General features: G+C 41.1%; 1 protein-coding gene across 1 annotated transcript in view; it reads right to left on the bottom strand.

Moving 5' to 3' along the window:
• Positions 1-14,551, bottom strand: part of LOC115168847 (espin-like) — a 146,543-nt gene extending 131,992 nt beyond the window's left edge. Inside the window, exons 1-2 of the mRNA XM_029724384.1 lie at positions 13,524-14,551; positions 1,618-1,811 (exon numbers count right to left, since the gene is read on the bottom strand). Of these exons, the coding sequence (XP_029580244.1) occupies positions 1,618-1,811; positions 13,524-13,817 (488 nt within the window). The 5' untranslated portion in view covers positions 13,818-14,551. The remainder of the gene's footprint in view (positions 1-1,617; positions 1,812-13,523) is intronic.
• Between the last annotated feature and the right edge of the window lie 4,349 nt (positions 14,552-18,900).

Raw genomic sequence — 18,900 nt, 5'->3', positions numbered from 1 at the left:
TTGCCATAGAATTTTCAAGTAGATTTGAGTCAAAAAACTCAGCCACATTCACTGTCTTCTTGGTAACCAACTCCAGTGTAGATTTGGCCTTGTGTTTCAGGTTATTGTCCTGCTGAAAGGTGAATTCACCTCCCAGTGACTGGTGGAAAGCAGACTTAACCAGGTCTTCCTATCACTGTTACATTGAACTGGGGGAATGGAATATGAACGACAATCGTCCAATATGCTGTAATAGAAATAAGGCCATGCTCGTCTTCTCTCATCTTAAAACGGCACTGACCGCCACTGATAGGATGTATATACAGTACCAGTGAAAAGTTTGGACACACCTAGTTATTCCAGGGTTTTTATTTATTTTTACAATTTTCTACATTGTATAATAATTGTGAAGACATCAAAACTATGAAATAACACATATGGAATCATGTGGTAACCAAAAAAAGTGTTAAATCAAAATATATTTGATATTCTTCAAAGTAGAATCTAAAACTACTACTGTACGTATAAGTATGTGTTTTTGTTTAATTACAGAAAACTGAGTCAAGGCAGATGATTTTCTGCATGTAATACCCCCCAAAATAGTAAGGTATCTGACAAAGTATTCTGTGGCAGGCCTGCACACTGGGCAAAAACTGGTTGAAATCAATCATCGCTGAAAATGGTTAACACTTTTTTTTTTTAAATGTGATGACATTGCACCAATGAAGAAAACTGATTGGATTTGAAAAAAGTCAATGTAAGAGAATTTTGTATTTTCTTTCCACCCAAATTGCAAACTAAATCCAATGACATTGTGACTTTTGTTGATTTCATGTTGAATTCACATTAGTTGACGACAACCAAATGTAAATCAAAACTGGACTTTTAACTGACGTCTGTGCCCTGTGGGTGGTGACTTATAGGCTACCAAGAAAATGAAAAATATGGCTGCCATGTCTTAGTGTGCACTTTAGGTCTAGGTAGTCTTAGGTGTTAGGTTAAGTAGAGCCTTATGGAAAAGTAGAGGCTTGAGTTAGGAGTAGGTCAATTGTAAACAATAGGATAACAAACAAAGTTCAAGGGGATAGGATAAGGACGAGTATTGGGTTGTGAAGTAAAGCTCGGCACAATGGTTGAAGGCCCAGTGCAGTCAAAATTCAGTTTTCCTATGTTTTATATCATATTGTACAACAGCTGATAAAACTAACACTGTACAAGTATGCCATTTTTAAAGTCTTATTTCCTGATAGTTGCTGGTTGAAAATACAATCCACACGGGACCTTCTAATCAGTAGGTTTGCATGGGTGGGAGTTTCGGCTTTCCATGGTGATATCACCATGCGGTAAAATGTGTTAATTGACAGAGTTAAAAACCTCTGCCAATAACATCCATGTTATCTGCTTCCCACTCAGACCACTCCAAGACAGTCCTAGCAAAATTCTTATTTGAGAAATAGTTTTTTGCTAAAAAGCTATTTGTGCATTTTAAAGGAAATATATTATGATAAGGTTACCCAGAAATTATTTGAAAAAAAATTTCAACATCCCAAAATCGTGTCAGGGTTAGCCACATTAGCACTGTTTGTGGATAATGGCTAGGTAAGTGGGTTAGCTTAGTATTAGCATTGGCACTCTTACTTTGGGATGTGTCTCAACAGGAGTCGGAGGGAGGGCAGGTCTCCCTTGGCAGCAGCATAGTGGACAGGTAGGGCCCCAGTCTCTGTGGACACCCCGGCATCAGCCTCCCCGCTCTTCAGCAACCAATCAGTGATCTCGTGATGGCTGAACCGGGAGGCGAGGTGGAGAACGGTGGCTCCGGAACTATCCCGGTCCTGAAAAAGACGAGAAACGTGGAAAATATCAGAAATAGGGGTCAGGGCTTATGTGTCGGGTTAGTTCAGTTACATCCTAGTAGTAGCCTAGATCAAGGACACGTGTTACATCACGTACGTACACAGGACTATTCAATGTCTGGTTTGTGCTAATGTATGCCTTGTATCGGCCAATCAATTCACTGGACTCACTTGGTCTTTATGTCAGGAACAAGAGAGTACTTTTTGTAAACAACAAAATAGCTCCATACAGCATTAAAAAATATGACATCATTCAAGTCTGCCTGAAACAGATTCAAGTCATTTAAAAACAGATATGAAACCATTATTAAAAAGAGATGGGGTGAACCTGAAATAATTTGAAAGACGTTCATATATTATCTGAATTGGGTAACACCGTGCCTGAAACCACTCACAAAACAAGGTGTCAATGACACGCTGACATATAGAGTGGAAACGAACAAGGACCACCCACTGTGTCAAACTTCATCTAGACTACATTACTAATGGTAAGAGAGGCCATATACGAATGTTTGCCAATTTGCCTATCACTTTGTGGTGTCTGTATAGCCTGTGAACCACTTCAGCCTGGCACTGAATGGTGAACATGTAGCGGTCACGAAGGGATCTCTTATCAAGCTGCTCCCGTTACTAGCACTAGTTTATTGAGCAGAAAAAAATAATTGTAGTAGTAGTAGTCGTCAGCAGTGTGTATTCATGGACGCAAAGGGAAGCAATGTCTCTGTCTCATCATTTTTCTTTGAAATCGCAAGAGGATGAATGTATCTTGCAGGAGAAAGTATCCAAGCGAGTGAAACAGCGCCCTTTTGTCTCTCTACGTGTAGGCCATTTATCTGATGCTGTCTGGTCCAAACGACTATGACATTGTTGTGGCCCGTAGCATTGAAGGGAAGAGAAGGCACCGAGCATCTGGCCTCCCTTGACAACATTTTTTATTTTTTTTAAATAGCCAAATCAGCGTTGAGCTAAACTGGGGATGGTCCTGGCGCACCAAAAAACTAAATGTCAAAAGGAAGCCAGCTTGGATTTCGCATCACGCCTATCAAATCCCATTGAGAGCATACGTCATTGACAGAAAAACTACAATTGTTGCATCTCGTTGTGTTGCCCTCTGGTGGCTAGCTAGCTAAAATTGGCCCTTTCCTAAATTAGCCATGTATGCAGACAGGGATTTGGACTTGTGGTTTTACTTAATTCTCCATACTGGCCAATAATTATGACGGTGATTCTGATCCAACCATTAATTCAGACATTGTTGTGCCCCTGGCCTGAGAGGATGTTAGTTCAATATGTACCTAGATGTCGAAGGCTAATGTTAACTAGCTAACGTTTCCCATGAATGGAAGTTAGGCTAGCGAGCAGGCATTTTAGGCAGGTAGTCTAGGACAAATAAATAAGAGTGTACTGTATGACAGAGTGATAGACTGTTGTCAACATGAGAGAGGATGGCATTGCAACATGTTTTTCTACTTGCACACACACACAAATCAGAAGCATGGACAGCCACATCATTTTGAGCTTACGTTGATTGGACTAAATTGTTTTTGGTACATTTTGTTGTCACTGTATTAGACTAAGCAGAGATGATTTGATGATGTTGAAATGTTGCTGGAAAAGTGGAGGCAGCTCCTGTTTTCTTTGCGCTTTGCAATAACTCTGTGGTTCTAAATCGATAGTTGTTTAGTAGTCCGAAAATGTGGGAAACATTAACTTGCTTGACCATGCTGGCGGTCATGTAACCAACTGTCTGTTACATGCAATATGCTTTGTGAACTTCACTGGACAGAGGTTGCTATCCAGTTGTGATAAAACAAAAAAAAGTTATGGTTGAATTTCTTCTGCCACTGTTTTCTTACTGTCTCAGCCAACATCACGGTCGCAAGGCATATGAATTAATGGGTAATAGAACAAACAATGCAATTATCACAGGTTGTAATATGGCTTTTTTTTTTTAGGGGGGGGGGGGGGGGGTGTTTGGCTTCTCCAGTGATTTTACCCATGCACCGCTACTGGTAGTCAGGCCATTGATTTGGGGAGAGTAACCACTTATTTAACCCCCCCTAATATGTTGGTGGACGGACCATCATGAGAATTTAGCTGCGTTTATTAAAAGGTTGCTTGATGATGCATAGTATTAGTGAGAATGATGGCATACAAGAAGTCACTCATCCCTCCTTTCCATGTACCCTCTCTAAAGCCTGAGACACGCATGGGAGAAGAGCCAGAGGAGAGAGAGGCTCCATTTTCAGACCTTTTGAGACATTTATGCAAATTCAGTACTAGCGTCAATCCCGCCATTCAAATAAAGGAGCATGGGTGTACACCTTAAATAATCATTTGTGGTTCTTCAAAATGGCGACAAGGCATTCTTTGGACCTCCTCCCTGTTTATTTTGTTGTCAACCCTTTGTATCATGTATAGACAAGCTCAGACATGTGGGACTGGGGGCTGCATTAAACACTGAAAGGCTAGTAGAGGTAAGCTCAATGCACACACTGGCACTAGTCGCCGCCTCCTCAATTCCATCATAAGTAGCCAACTCCCTGAGACCTATTTATCAATGAGAAAAATGATCCCTAGTTTTTTTGCTGCATTGGTCAGTGAACAAACCAGTGTGAATTAGAGTTCTTCATGAACGCAAGTTGAGGTGACTAAACTGCTTGGAGTAACCCTGGATTGTAAACTGTCATGGTCAAAACATATTGATACAACAGTAGCTAAGATGGGGAGAAGTCTGTCCATAATAAAACGCTGCTCTGCCTTCTTAACAACACTATCAACAAGGCAGGTCCTACAGGCTCTAGTTTGGTCGTACCTGGACTACTGTTCAGTCGTGTGGTCAGGTGCCACAAAGAGGGACTTAGGAAAATTACAACTGTCTCAGAACAAATTTTTCAAATCATAGTCGCACACTTCATGTAGCCAAGCCCTTAGGCCTATATGTTTTGATAAGGTTTGTATCACAACTAAAGTGGCCAAATAACTTAAAATGAAGCACATTAATCCGCTTTACAACGGGTTAGGAGCCTATCTGACATACACACGCAGCACGTGAGTTTGAAGTTTGGGGAAGATAATTGTCACCATAGAAATTACCCTTTATTATAAAAGAAATACATGCATCAATCGCATTTGTGGTCACTTTTGAGAATGGTGTTTTCCTACTAATGGAACATTTGCGCTTATAGCATTGCTGCGCTTATAATGTGAAGAAATAGCCTCAGTTTCTCAACCTTTTAAGTAAAACATTCTCATCTGTTGAGTCAGGCTCGTTGCTTAAAACACTTTATGCTAGTGGTTGTATTAATTTGGGATCCATCACATCCCACAACTGTCCCAGACTATGATTGGAATATTTATTTCTCGCACAGAATAGGTCACCTTTTGTACTATGGGGGATAGTAGATTGACATGAGTAGGCAAAAGCACTAGCCTATCTTGTTGGCTGATGAAAAGTAAATGTGGACAGTTTTTTCAATACAGTGCCTTCAGAAAGTATTCATACCCCTTGACTTTATCCACATTTTGTTATGTTACTGCCTTATTCTAAAATTGATTAAATAGTTTGTTTTCACCTCATCAAATCTACACACAATACCCCATAATGACATCACAATACCCCATAATGACATCACAATACCCCATAATGACCAAGCAAAAACAGGTTTTTAGACATTTTAGAAAGTGTCTTGAATTAGAAAGGAGAGATGACATTTACATCAGAATTCAGACCCTTTACTCAGTACTTGTAGACGCACCATTGGCAGTGATTACAGCCTCAAAGTCTTCTTGGGTATGACGCTACAATCTTGGCACACATGTATATTTGGGGAGATTCTCCCATTCTTCTCTGCAGATCCTCTCAAGATCTGTCAGATGGATGGGGAGTGTCGCTGCACAGCTATTTACAGGTCTCCACAGAGATGTTTGATCGTGTTCAAGTCCGTGCTCTGGCTGGGACACTCAAGGACATTCAGAGACTTGTCCCAAAGCCACTTCTGCATTGTCTTGGCTGTGTGCCTAGGGTTCCTGTTGGAAGGTGAAGCTTTGCCCCAGTCTGAGGTCCTAAGTGCTCTGGAGCAGGTTTTCATCAAGGATCTCTCTGTACTTTGCTCCGTTCATCTTTCCCTCGATTCTGACTACTCTCCCAGTCCTTGCCGGTGAAAAACATCCCCTCAGCATGATGCTGCCACCGTCACCATGCTTCACCATATGGATGGTGCCAGGTTTGACCATCGGTCACCTCCCTGACCAAGGCCCTTCTCCCACAATTGCTCAGTTTGGCCAGGTGGCTAGCTCTAGGTAGAGTCTTGGTGGTTCCAAACTTATTCAATTTAAGAATGATGGAGGCCACTGTGTACTTGGGGACCTTCAATGCTGCAGAAATGTTTTGGTACCCTTCCGTGGCAGGTGGCCTAGTGGTTAGAGTGTTGGGCCAGTAACCGAAAGGTTGCTGGATCAAATCCTGAGCTGACAATGTGTCATTCTGCCCCTAATCAAGCCAGTTAACACACTGTTCCCCGGGTGCTGAAGACATGGATGTTGATTATGGAAGAGGCGCCAACAGTGAAGAGGCGACTCTGGGATACTGGCCTTCTAGGCAGAGTGGCAAAGAAAAAGCCATATCTCAGACTGGCCAATAAAAAGAAAAGATTAAGATGGGCAAAAGAACACAGACATTGGACAGAGGAACTCTGCCTAGAAGGCCAGCATTCCGGAGTCGCCTCTTCACTGTTGACGTTGAGACTGGTGTTTTGCGGGAACTATTTAATGAAGCTGCCAGCTGAGGATTTGTGAGGCATCTGTTTCTCAAACTAGACACTTATGTACTTGTCCTCTTGCTCAGTTGTGCACCGGGGCCTCCCACTCTTTCTATTCTGGTTAGAGCCAGTTTGCGCTGTTCTGTGAATGGAGTTGTACACAGCGTTGTACGAGATCTTCAGTTTCTTGGCAATTTCTCACATGGAATAGCCTTCATTTCTCAGAACAAAAATAGACTGACGAGTTTCAGAAGAAAGTTCTTTGTTTCTGGCCATTTTGAGCCTGTAATCAAACCCACAAATGCTGATGCTCCAGGTACTCAACTAGTCTAAAGGCCAGTTGTATTGCGTCTTTAATCTGAACAACAGTTTTCAGCTGTGCTAACATAATTTTACAAGGGTTTTCTAATGATCAACTGGCTTTTTAAAATTATAAACTTGGATTAGCTAACACAACGTGCCATTGGAACACAGGAGTGATGGTTGCTGATAATGGGCCTCTGTACGCCTATGTAGATATTCCATAAAAAAAACAGCCGTTTCCAGCTACAATAGTCATTTACAGCATTAATGTCTACACTGTATTTCTGATCAATTTGATGTTATTTTAAACATTTTTTTTTGCTTTTCTTACAAAAAACATGGACATTTCTAAGTGACCCAAACTTTTGAACGGTAGTGTATGTTTTTCAAACAGCCGACTATCATCAATGTCAAAAGCTGCACTGAAGTCTAACAAAACAGCCCCCACAAGATTTTTTATCAATTTCTCTCAGCCAATCAGTAATTTGTGTAAGTGCTTTGCTTGTTGAATGTCCTTCCATGTAAGCATGCTGAAAGTCTGTTGTCAATTTGTTTACTGTACAATAGCATTGTGTCTGGTCAAACACAACTTTTTCCAGAAGTTGGTAACAAGGTTAAGGGTTAGTAACAGGCTGATTGGTCAGCTATTTGAACGAGTAAAGGGGGCTTTACTATTCTTGGGTAGCCAAATTACCTTTGCTTCCCTCCAGGCCTGAGGGCACACACTTTCTAGTAAACTTAAATTGAAGATATGGCAAATAGGAGGGGCAATATCATCCGCTATTATCCTCAGTAATTTTCCATCCAAGTTGTCAGACCCAGGTGGCTTGTCATTGTTGATAGACAACCATTTTTTCACCTCTTCCACACTCACTTTACGGAATTCAAAATGACAACGCTTGTCTTTCATAGGTTGCTCAGATATACTTGGATGTGTAGCGTCAGCGTGTGTTGCTGGCATGTCATGTCTGAGTTTGCTAATCTTGCCAATGGAAAAAAATCATTAAAGTAGTTGGCAATATCAGTGGGTTTTGTGAATAATGAGCATCTGATTCAATGAATGATGGAGCCGAGTTTGCCTTTTTGCCCAAAATGTCATTTAAAGTGCTCCAAAGCTTATTGCTATCATTCTTTATATAAATAATTTTTGTTTCATAGTATAGTTTGTTATTTTATTTAGTCACATGATTTCTCAATTTGCAGTGTGTTTGCCAATCGGTTGTGCTTCCAGACTTATTTGCCATACCTTTTGCCTCATCCCTCTCAACCATACAATTTTCCAGTTCCAAATCAATCCAAGGGGATGTAACAGTTTTTACAGTCACTTTCTTAATGGGTGCGTGCTTATTAGTAACTGTAATAAGCAATTTCATAACATGTGTCAAGTGCAGCATCTGGTTGCTCCTCATTACACACCACAGACCAGCAAATATTCTTTACATCATCAACTTAGGAATCACAACAAAACCTAATTGTAGGACCTCTTATACACAATATTAGGTCCAGAATTTGGAACTTTGGTTTTCCTAGATATTCTTTACATCAACATAAGAATCACTACAAAACTTATTGTATTACCTTTTGTACACTATATTAGGACCAGCCTTTGGAACTTGGGTTTTGCTAAATATGACTACTATATTGTGATCACTACATCCTACGGATTTGGATACAGCTTTGAAGCAAATTTCTGCAGCATTAGTAAAGATGTGATCAATACATATTTGATTACTTCATTCTTGCTTGTAACTACCCTGGTTAACTGATAACCAGAACCAGGTAGCAGGCACAGGTTAGAGATTGAAGCTTTTTCTTGAGTGGGCAGCTTGATGAAAGCCAGTCAAAATTTAAAATCACCCAGAAAATATACTTCTCTGTTGATATCACATACATTAGAAAGCATTGCAGACATATTATCCAGATACTGACTGTTAGCACTTGGTGGTCTATAGCGGCTTCCCACCAGAATGGGCTTTAGGTGAGGCAGATGAACCTGTAGCCATATTACTTCAACAGTATTTAACATGAGCTCTTCTCTAAGCTTTACTGGAATGTGGTTCTGAATATAGACCGCAACACCGCCCCCGTTGGCATTTCTGTATTCTTCATACTATGAAATAATGCCACAGAATTCTACGCAAATCTTGCCTGCTAAATGAACTAGTGTAGCCCACAGCCATATGGCATAGCCAGATCAGGACAACGCAGAGTATGCTATTCTGTTCAGAAATAAACAACATTTTATTCATATCAACTTTCGTTATACCCGTCTAAAATAAATTGATTTATTATGATGGTGTAGGCTATATTAAATTGATTTATTAAACTTTTTAAAAATGTAGATGTTCCAAAGGTCTGCATCAGTGACTTGTAGTCTATGCGTGGAAGCTAAATGTGTTTAATTAACAAACAGAAACCAGAAACCAGCATGACAATCACCGGCTGACAAAATGTAATGACCGCCGCAGCGCTAGTCCCAACTGTGTGTTTGTTTGAATGTGCTACATATGTAGGGTTTCCTGTTCAAGTACCAACATGAAGCAGTCTAACAAGGCTACTCAAGGCATATATCAGTGGTTACTTTTCTAACACATAAGAATGTAGGGTGAATTCAGAAGATGTGACACTTTTTCCATTTCCGTCTCCTGTAAACCTCTTTGGACGTCTATCCAACATATTAGCCCAACACATGATACATTTCTGAAATCCAAACAAGATTAAGGCAATTACATACAAAATAAAAATATCACACAACCTACCTACAATACAAAATCCATAATACAGTAATATACGTGTGAGTGTGCGCGTCTCCCCACAGTCCACGCTGTTTCATGAGTTACTTGATGTGGAATAGAGTTCCATGTAGTCATGGTACTGTGCATTTCTCATAGTCTGTTCTGGACTTGGGGACTGTGAAGAGACCTCTGGTGGCATTACTTGTGGGGTATGCATGGGTGTCTGAGCTGTGTGTTTTCAACATGTCAATACCACAAAGACAAGTAGTGATGCAGTCAATCTCTTTTACTTTGAGCCAGGAGAGATTGACATTCATGTCATTGATGTTAGCTTGCCATCAGTGGAGGAAGGGAAGGACCATCCTCTGTGAATTTCAGAAAAATGTAAATAGTGAAACATTAAGGTATCCTTTTTAGATAAAACTATACTAAATATATTCACGTCACCAAATAATTGATTAACACACTGTTTTGCAATGAAGGTCTACAGTAGCCTCAACAGCACTCTGTAGGGTAGAACCATGGTGTAGCCAGAGGACAGCTAGCTTCCATCCTCCTCTGGGACTTCAATACAAAATCTGGGTGGCGCATAGTTCTCCCCTCCATAGATTTATACAGTAATTAAGACAACTTCCGGAGGATGTCCTTCAACCTATCAGAGCTCTTGCAGCGTGAACTGACATGTTGTCCACCCAATCAAAGGATCAGAGAATGAATCCGTACTGAAAGCATAAGCTACAGCTAGCTAGCACTGCATAAATTGTAGTGAGTAGTTGACTCAGAGCGAGAAAGACAATAGTTGAAAAGTTTTGAACAAATTCATTTCTTCAATAATGGAGAAGTCAGAGAGAGAGAGCACTAGCTCTCTCATTTTTTTTCACTTTCACTTAGCATGCAAATGTATTTATTTTATTTCATTTCACCTTTATTTAACCAGGTAGGCCAGTTGAGAACAAGTTCTCATTTACAACTGCGACCTGGCCAAGATAAAGCAAAGCAGTGCGACAAAAACAAGAGTTACACATAAACAAACGTACAGTCAATAACACAACATTTTTAAAAGAAATTGAAAAATCTATGTACAGTGTGTGCAAATGTAAAAGAGTAGGGAGGTAGGCAATAAATAGGCCATAGAGGCAAAAATAAGTACAATTTAGCATACTGGAGTGATATATGTGCAGATGATGAGGTGCAAGTAGAGATACTGGGGTGCAAAAGAGCAAGAGGGTAAGTAATAATATGGGGATGAGGTTGTCGGGTGTGCTATTTACAGATTCACTGTACACAGCCATCGGTAAGCTGCTCTGACAGCTGATGCTTTAAGTTAGAGAGGGAGATATAAGACTCCAGCTTCAGAGATTTTTGTAATTCGTTCCAGTCATTGGAACGAATGCAAATGGAGCTAGCTAGTTTATCCTACTCAAAACACCCGCCTCTAACAGAGAGGGGTGCCATGTTAGCTAGCTGGCTATCCAACACTGGAAGTCTTCCGAGTCAAGGTAAGCTTTTGTTTTTATTATTTTATTTCCACCGGGACCCGCCAGTGTAACTGCTAAACTCCTTGCTGACTGTCCTGCATGATTGTTTACTAAAGTGTTAGTTCCAGTAGCTATGTAGACGTTATAAAATGGTGACAACGATGTTGGCTGTGTGTAGCTGTTAAGATGATATGAAGGTTTGGCTTGGAAATATTTTTCCTCCTGGTCACAGACAGCTGACGTGTTGTGCACTGAAGTCCACAAGCGAAGGGAAAAAGGTCAGGAGAGCACGTAGATGTAAGAAGAAATTATACAACGATCAAAGGGATCATGCTGTATGTATGTGGCTGCTATGAAAGTGGACTGTGTTTGCGTGTAGTCAGAAGTGTATTCATTCCACTGATCCTGTTAACTTCACTTAAACGAAAGCCAACAGAACGAAACAGGGAAGAACATGCCAAAATTTGTCCAATAGAAGAAACTCATTTGCAAACTTTTGCACTAATGATTACACCCTAGATCAGCTAGATGCAGGCAAGGAGTGTACAAGGTGGCATTGAATGCGTCAATGTCGGTCACCTTGATTACTCAAATTTCTATCGACCTGCTAGACAGTTAAATCGCGATCCATGATATAGCAGGAGATGTAAAGCCATAATACAGCAGCAGATTATTATCAATGTAAAGAAATACACTTAAATCTGAAACAAAGCTCCCATAATCTTATCAATTTCAGCCAGTCAGTCAATTGTGTAAGTGCTGTACATGTTGAGTGCCCATCCCCCTATAAGCATGCTGAAAGTCTGTTGTCAGTTTGTTTACTGTGAAATAGCATTGTATCTGGTCAAACACAATATTGGGTTGGTAACAGGCTGATTGTCTTTTATTCTTCTATAAACGGTTTCGACCAAAGTGTCTCACTTCAGGATACTACAAGAACCAGAGCCCTGCCTAACCTAAGTACAGGGGGTCCCTAATGTAAACTGGATCTCTTTCCTAAATTGGAAAAGCTTATAAGACTGTCCCACTTAACCTACTCCATGTTGTCCTACATTAGCTAGCTATGGTTGGTAAAGCAAAAAAATAAAACATTTAAAGAAAGTGTGATTTAGATAGATTTCTCTGTTTTAGCCAGGGTCCTACTTCCAATGTTAAGGTCACTAGTACTTAACATGGATTTCTTTTCTTAATTTTTTCTTTCGAGTTTTCTGTGGTTTGTCTCTCTTGGAGGTTTCTTGTCACTCGTAGTGTTCACAGGACAAGTCTAACACTTGCTTATACCCTGCAGACCAACCCCGGAAATGACTTATTCATTATACAAGGGGTCGCAAGCTCCCTACCCAGCAGCTCCATAAGTTCACTACAAAAATGTCCAACTGTTTCACATTTTTCAAACTCAGGCCTTCCCCATTCACTACATAAATTCCCAACTGTTTCACATTTTATTTCAGCTCAACAAGGTCACTACACATCAATCAGGCCATTACTTTTTATTGCAAACATTTGCTTTACTTCCACGAAACAGCTGCACTATCATGTTACATAAGCACACCCCTTAAAAAGGAAGAACACAGGAATAGCTCAGTCAATCACTTTTTGACACATACCGTCTACTTAATTCTCTCTCTCATAGGTACCTGGGGTCTGGGGCCGTAACACTTCAAACTCAGAGAAAGGGGTCAGACAAATAACTATTTTTCTCAAGCTGTTGTAAAGCTCATATACGATTAGTCCAGCAGATATGTGACATTGTTACGCACTATAAGTATGGAACTTAGTACACTGGAGTGCCTGCTGTGGTGAGTAATGATACACTTCCCTTTGAATGGGGCTTGATGATAATTACAGTGTAATCACTAATAACAATCTCAGGTGTTCTCAATTGCAACAGGTGTGCCTTTAGCCATGATACAGTTATTACAATGCACCCATGTGTTGTTCATTGAGACAAAAGCCTGGACAAACATAGTGGTGTAGTATAGACAAAGGTAATCCCTTTAGGCCTATCACAAATGCCAAAGAACTGTCTGAGTGACTAATTGTGTTAGTATGTTGAAGTAGTGTGAAAAAGTGTTGAATGGAATTTTCAGGCCGGAAATGTGGCAATATGCTCAATTTTACAGACAAGCTAATAATGACCTGACAGATGGTTAGGGACTATCCAAGATGACTACTCTTGGGTGACACAATACATGTTTTCAGGTCTAGGCTGCAGGACTATTGGATCAGAAATCCCAAACACTGTAGGCCTTGACCTGGCTGCTCTAGACGTTATCATATAGAGATCAGAAGGTCTGAAACTCTTGTTTGAAAGGCGAAAAATAGGCCTGTGATGAATTACGTGATGACTTTAGGGAACTAATCAGACCATTTAAAAAGCTACTGTACTGTAGGCAAGACAATAGCGTCACTCACCGCGGCATGACATCCCCCTTGAGTTAATAGCCACTGTAAGCAGGATAGGTTGCCAGTGGCAGCCGCGTCGTGTGCGGGGCTGGCGCCATTATTCGCCAAACAGTTGCCTGGTAAACCCACTTCTTCCACGAGGAAACGTAGGCAAGTCAGTTTTCCAGCACGGGCGGCATGGTGGACAGGCGATGCTCCCAAAAGGTCCTTTACGTCGCTGTTCAGTACTTTCTCCGCTAATTGCACTTTCAGAGTTTGTACATCCCCCTGCCTGGCGGCAATCAGTGTCCTTTCCACCACCATAACTACGGCTCGACAAATCCTCCGTATTTATAAACGCACCATCTAAATGAGGTTAATCTCTATTTAACTCTAGAACTATTTTCTTCGCAGATAAGTCATTTCAGTCATGTGTTCATTACAGGAACAGAAATGCATGTCCAGTCTTTAGAAGCCTATCCTGCTGAATTGACATATCTAAATGCATCTCTAAGTAAGCCTACTTTTTGAGAACGAGAAAAAGCCTATTTCTTTGGACATGTCTTTCAATGCGCATGTATTTGGTCATTTTACTACTTAAAAAACACATTATTTTACTTTATATCCACAGACTTGACCAATTACCAGTCGCGTTCGTATAATTGAGCGAATGAAGTTAAACATCATTATTGCGTACTGGTGATTTGTAATTGCGCACGACTACCTTGTTCTCCGCTGCCTCAACACCATAGCTCAAACACCTGCAGCAGGGATATTCCTTGGTCTTAATATCGCCTTCTTTCTTAGATATTACTCAGTTTCGAGAACGTTATCGAAGTTGTAGCCCATTCAATTAGCTACGAAGAATATTGCGCGCGGCTATCTTGGCTCATGTGTCTGTGTCCGCAGATTGCAACTTGGGACTCAGCACTTGTTAAATAATCCATCAAGGGGAAGATCACTCCTGCAGTGGTATGTTGGTCTCTAGAAATCGGATCAGTAGTTAAAGTGACAGTAGCCTATGTCAGGGGGTGGCCAGTCCTCACGGAGAGATACTTGTTTCGCAAGCTTTTTGCACCAACCTAGCTACCGCCTTATACACCGACACCGCTAATCAAATATTAATCAGCACCTTGATTAGCAGAATCAGGTGTGTTACAGAAAGGGTTGGTACCAAAACCTCCGGACCCCATCTGCTCTGGAGGAGGAGAGTTGACTGCCTTTTAGTTTGTGATTGTGCTATTTCAGTGGTCGATAAATAACATTGTAGCAAAATCTATCCACCCTTATAAGCAGTAGCAGTGCTTCGGTAAAATCACTGGAGAAGCCAAGCCCCCCAAAAAATAGAAATAGAAATAGTCTGGGTAGCCATTTGATTAGCTGTTCAGGAGTCTTATGGCTATTTAGGAGCCTCCTGGACCTAGACTTGGTACTCCAGTACCTCTTGCCGTGTGGTAGCAGAGAGAACAGTCTATGACTAGGGTAGCTGGAGTCTTTGACAATTTTTAGGGCCTTCATCTGACACCGCCTGGTATAGAGGTCCGGGATGGCAGGAGGCTTGGCCCTGGTGGTGTACTGGGCCGTACGCACTACCCTCTGTAGTGCTTTGCAGTCGGAGGCCGAGCAGTTGCCATACCAGGCAGTGATGCAACCCGTTAGGATGCTCTCGATGGTGCCGCTGTAAAACCTTTTGAGGATCTGAGGACCCATGCCAAATCACAAGTCACAAAGAAAACAGGAGCTGCCTCCACTATTCCAGCACCATTTCAACGTCATCAAATCACATATGTTTAGTCTAATACAGTGACAACTAAAAGATACCAAAACAGTTTAGTCCAATCAAAGTAACCTAAATATGATTTGGCTATCCATGGTTGTGATTTCTGTTTGTGCTTGCGTTTGTGTAATGCCATCCTTTCTTTCATGTTGAGAAAATGATCTATGACTCCATCATACAGTAAGCTTTTAGTTTTTGTTGTCATAGGCTACCTGGCTAAAATGCTTGCTCGATAGCCTAACTTCCTTTCATGGGCTACGCGGACCCAGCTAGTTTACATTAGCCTACTACATTTAGCTACATATTGATCTTCCATCCCCTTAGGCCAGGGGCACAAAGTAGGAATTTATGGTTCGATCAGAATCGCCATTATAATCATTGGCCAGTAAAAATAATTAAGTAAAACCCACAAGTCCAAATCCCTACATCCATCCATGGCTAATTTAGGAAAGGGACACTTTTAGCTAGCTAGCTAGCCACCGGAGGACAACAACACAATGAGATGCAACAGTCACATTTTTTTCTGTCAATTGATGTTTTGCTCCTGATGTGATTGGTGTGAAGCCAAATCCAAACGGCCTTTCCTTGACACTTTTTTTGGGTGCGTCAGGACCATTCACAGTTGAGCTCATTCAGTTTAGCTCAACGCTGATTGGCTATTATTAGCTTCCCTTGCATTCAATACTACGGGTGGCAAAAATGTAATAATATTTTTGATCAGACAGCATCATGTAGGCCTAGATGGGATACACATACAGAGACAGAGGGGCGCTGTTTTGCTCACTCGGATGCTTTCTCCAGTGATATACATTGCCAAAAGTATGTGGACACCTGCTCTTCGAACATGTCATTCCAAAATCATGGGGATTAATATGGAGTTGGTCCCCCTTTGCTGCTATAACAGCCTCCATCCACTCTTCTGGGAAGGCTTCCACTAGATGTTGGGACATTACTGCTGGGACATTCTTCCATTCAACCACAAAAACATTAGTGAGGTGTGGCATTGATGTTGGGCCATTAGGCCTGGCTCGCAGTCGGCGTTACAGTTCATCGCAAATGTGTTCGATGGGGTTGATGTCAGGGCTCTGTGCAGTCAAGTTATTCTACACCGATCTGACAAACCATTTCTGTATGGACCTCACTTAATGCACGGTGCATTTTCATGCTGAAACAGGAAAGGGCCTTCCCCAAACTGTTGTCACAAAGTTTGAAGCACAGAATCGTATAGAATGTCATTGTATGCTGTAGCGTTAAGATTTCCCTTCACTGGAACTAAGGGGCTTAGCCTGAACCTTGAAAAACAGCCCCAGACCATTCCTCCTCCACCAACTTTACAGTTGCCACTATATTACAAGTATTTCGTTACACTCGCAATAACATATGCTAACCAAGTGTATGTGACCAATAAAATTTGATTTGATTTTTGCATTCGGGCAAAAAGTATTGTCCGTTGGACTGGCAGATGGTGAAGCGTGATTCATCACTCCAGAGAATGCATTTCCACTGCTCCAGAGTCCAATGGCGGCAAGCTTTACAGCACTCCAGCCGATGCTTGGCATTGCGCATGGTGATCTTAGGCTTGTGTGCGGAGGATGTGTGGAGGCACTGCCATTAGTAAAGGAATTTGGTAACTGCAGTAGACCTCTGCAAGGGCAAGGGCCGCAGCTTTTGTGGAGCGATGGGTAACGATTCTTAGTGGGTGTCAGTTGTTGATGTGTGCAGAGGGTCCCTGGTTCGAGCCCAGGTAGGGGCAAGGAGAGGGACGGAAGCTGCACTGTTACATGTAGCCTACCACTTTGCGGCTGAGCCGTTGTTGCTCCAAGACGTTTCCACTTCACAATAACAGAACTTACAGTTGACTGGAGCAGATCTAGCAGGCAAAATAAATTTTACAAACAGACTTGTTGGAAAGGTGACATCCTATGACGGTGCCACGTTGAAAGTCACTGAGCTCCAATTTTTGTCTATGGAGATTGCATGGCGGTGTGTTTGAATTTATACACCTGTCAGCAATGGGTGTGGCTGAAATAGCCAAATCCACTAATTTGAAGGGGTGTCCACATACGTTTGGCATTGTAGTGTACATTCAGCCAAATTTAATTGAAGGAAAATTATGAAACAGAGACACGAAAATTTGATCATTTTCTGTTTTTTGGGGGGTACGACGCCTGGCTTCCCTTGACATCCATCATTACACACCACTGCTTATAAGGGGTTGTAATGTCTTTTAAAGTAGTTAGTCCTATGTATATTTTAATTCCGAAATCCTTTTACATACTCGAGATAGACTTTGCATTACCCAATATAATTAATTAGTGGTTTGCATCAGGGGACACACAATAGCCAGTAGGCCAGGTAGCCCATGCTAAATCAGAAGACGTTTTAAATCATTTTTGCTCATATCAAAAACCATATCTTATTGTTGATGTAGTCCAGAAACAAAATGTATGGCTTGCATCATGTAAAGGGACCCTGCAATAATATTTATTGGAAGTAGCCGTTTTCTCATGCATTTGTAGGCCTTTTCAATATAAGGAGATGGTGCTGCAGTGGATAGCGGCTGTTTTACGGGCTCCCGACCAATTCTGAAACTTTGTGTGGGGGGTTTTATTACTTTTTAACTCTGCTTTGTTAGGAAAACGCTTGTAAGTAAGCATTTCACGGCAAAGTTTACACCTGTTGTATTCAGCGCATCTGACAAATATATATATATATTTGATTCTCCATAGCATGTATACCTGTGCATATGCCTCTCCATGGTTGATTGGGATAAATTGCAATATGCTTCATCACCAAAGGGTGACAGGAAATCATCATATGTTGGACCACAGCTCTCACAAGCAAGCTAGCTGGGTATGCATCAATATTGGATAAAACATCAACAATCTGTGATTAAGATATAGCCTTAAAGCCCCAATGCAGTCAAAATGATGTTCCTGTGTTTTATATCATATTCTACAACAGCTGATGAAACTAACACTGTTAGTTTCAGTGTTAGAAGTGTAAAAGGGAGAAAAAATGTGATCAGTGTTATTTCCTGATAGTTGCTGGTTGAAAATACAATTTTATTTTACCTTTATTTAACTAGGCAAGTCAGTTAAGAACAGATTCTTATTTTCAATGACGGCCTAGGAACAGTGGGTTAACTGCCTTGTTCAGAGGCAGAACAACAGATTTTTACCTTGTCAGCTCGGGGATTCGATCTTGCAACCTTTCGGTTACTAGTCCAATGCTCTAACCACTAACTAGAGCGTTGGACTAGTAACTGCCCCAATTAACACAGGACCTTATAATCAGCAGGCTTGCATGAGTTTCGTGTTTCCATGGTGACATCACCATGGGGTAAATTGGCTAATAGACCAATAACAAAGAGTTCCAAACCTCTCTGCCAATAAGAGTTAGTTTTCCGTGTTCCCCTCCCCACTCAGTCTTAGCCCTAGCAAAATTCTTGCTTGAGAGATCTTTTCTTGCTAAAAAGCAAATTTTTACGATTTTAATGGAAATCTATTACAGTAAAGTACTTAACTGTTACCCAGAAATGATTTGATATTAATATAAAAACCTCTGCATTGGGCCTTTAAGCGAGACTTGCATGTTAGGCTGATCTTTACCTCAAAAGCATGATTGAGG

Source organism: Salmo trutta, chromosome 30, assembly GCF_901001165.1.
Source record: "Salmo trutta chromosome 30, fSalTru1.1, whole genome shotgun sequence".
Taxonomy (NCBI): Eukaryota; Metazoa; Chordata; class Actinopteri; order Salmoniformes; family Salmonidae; genus Salmo; species Salmo trutta.
The sequence above is the reverse complement of the archived record's forward strand: the minus strand, read 5'-3'. Positions and strand labels throughout refer to the sequence as shown.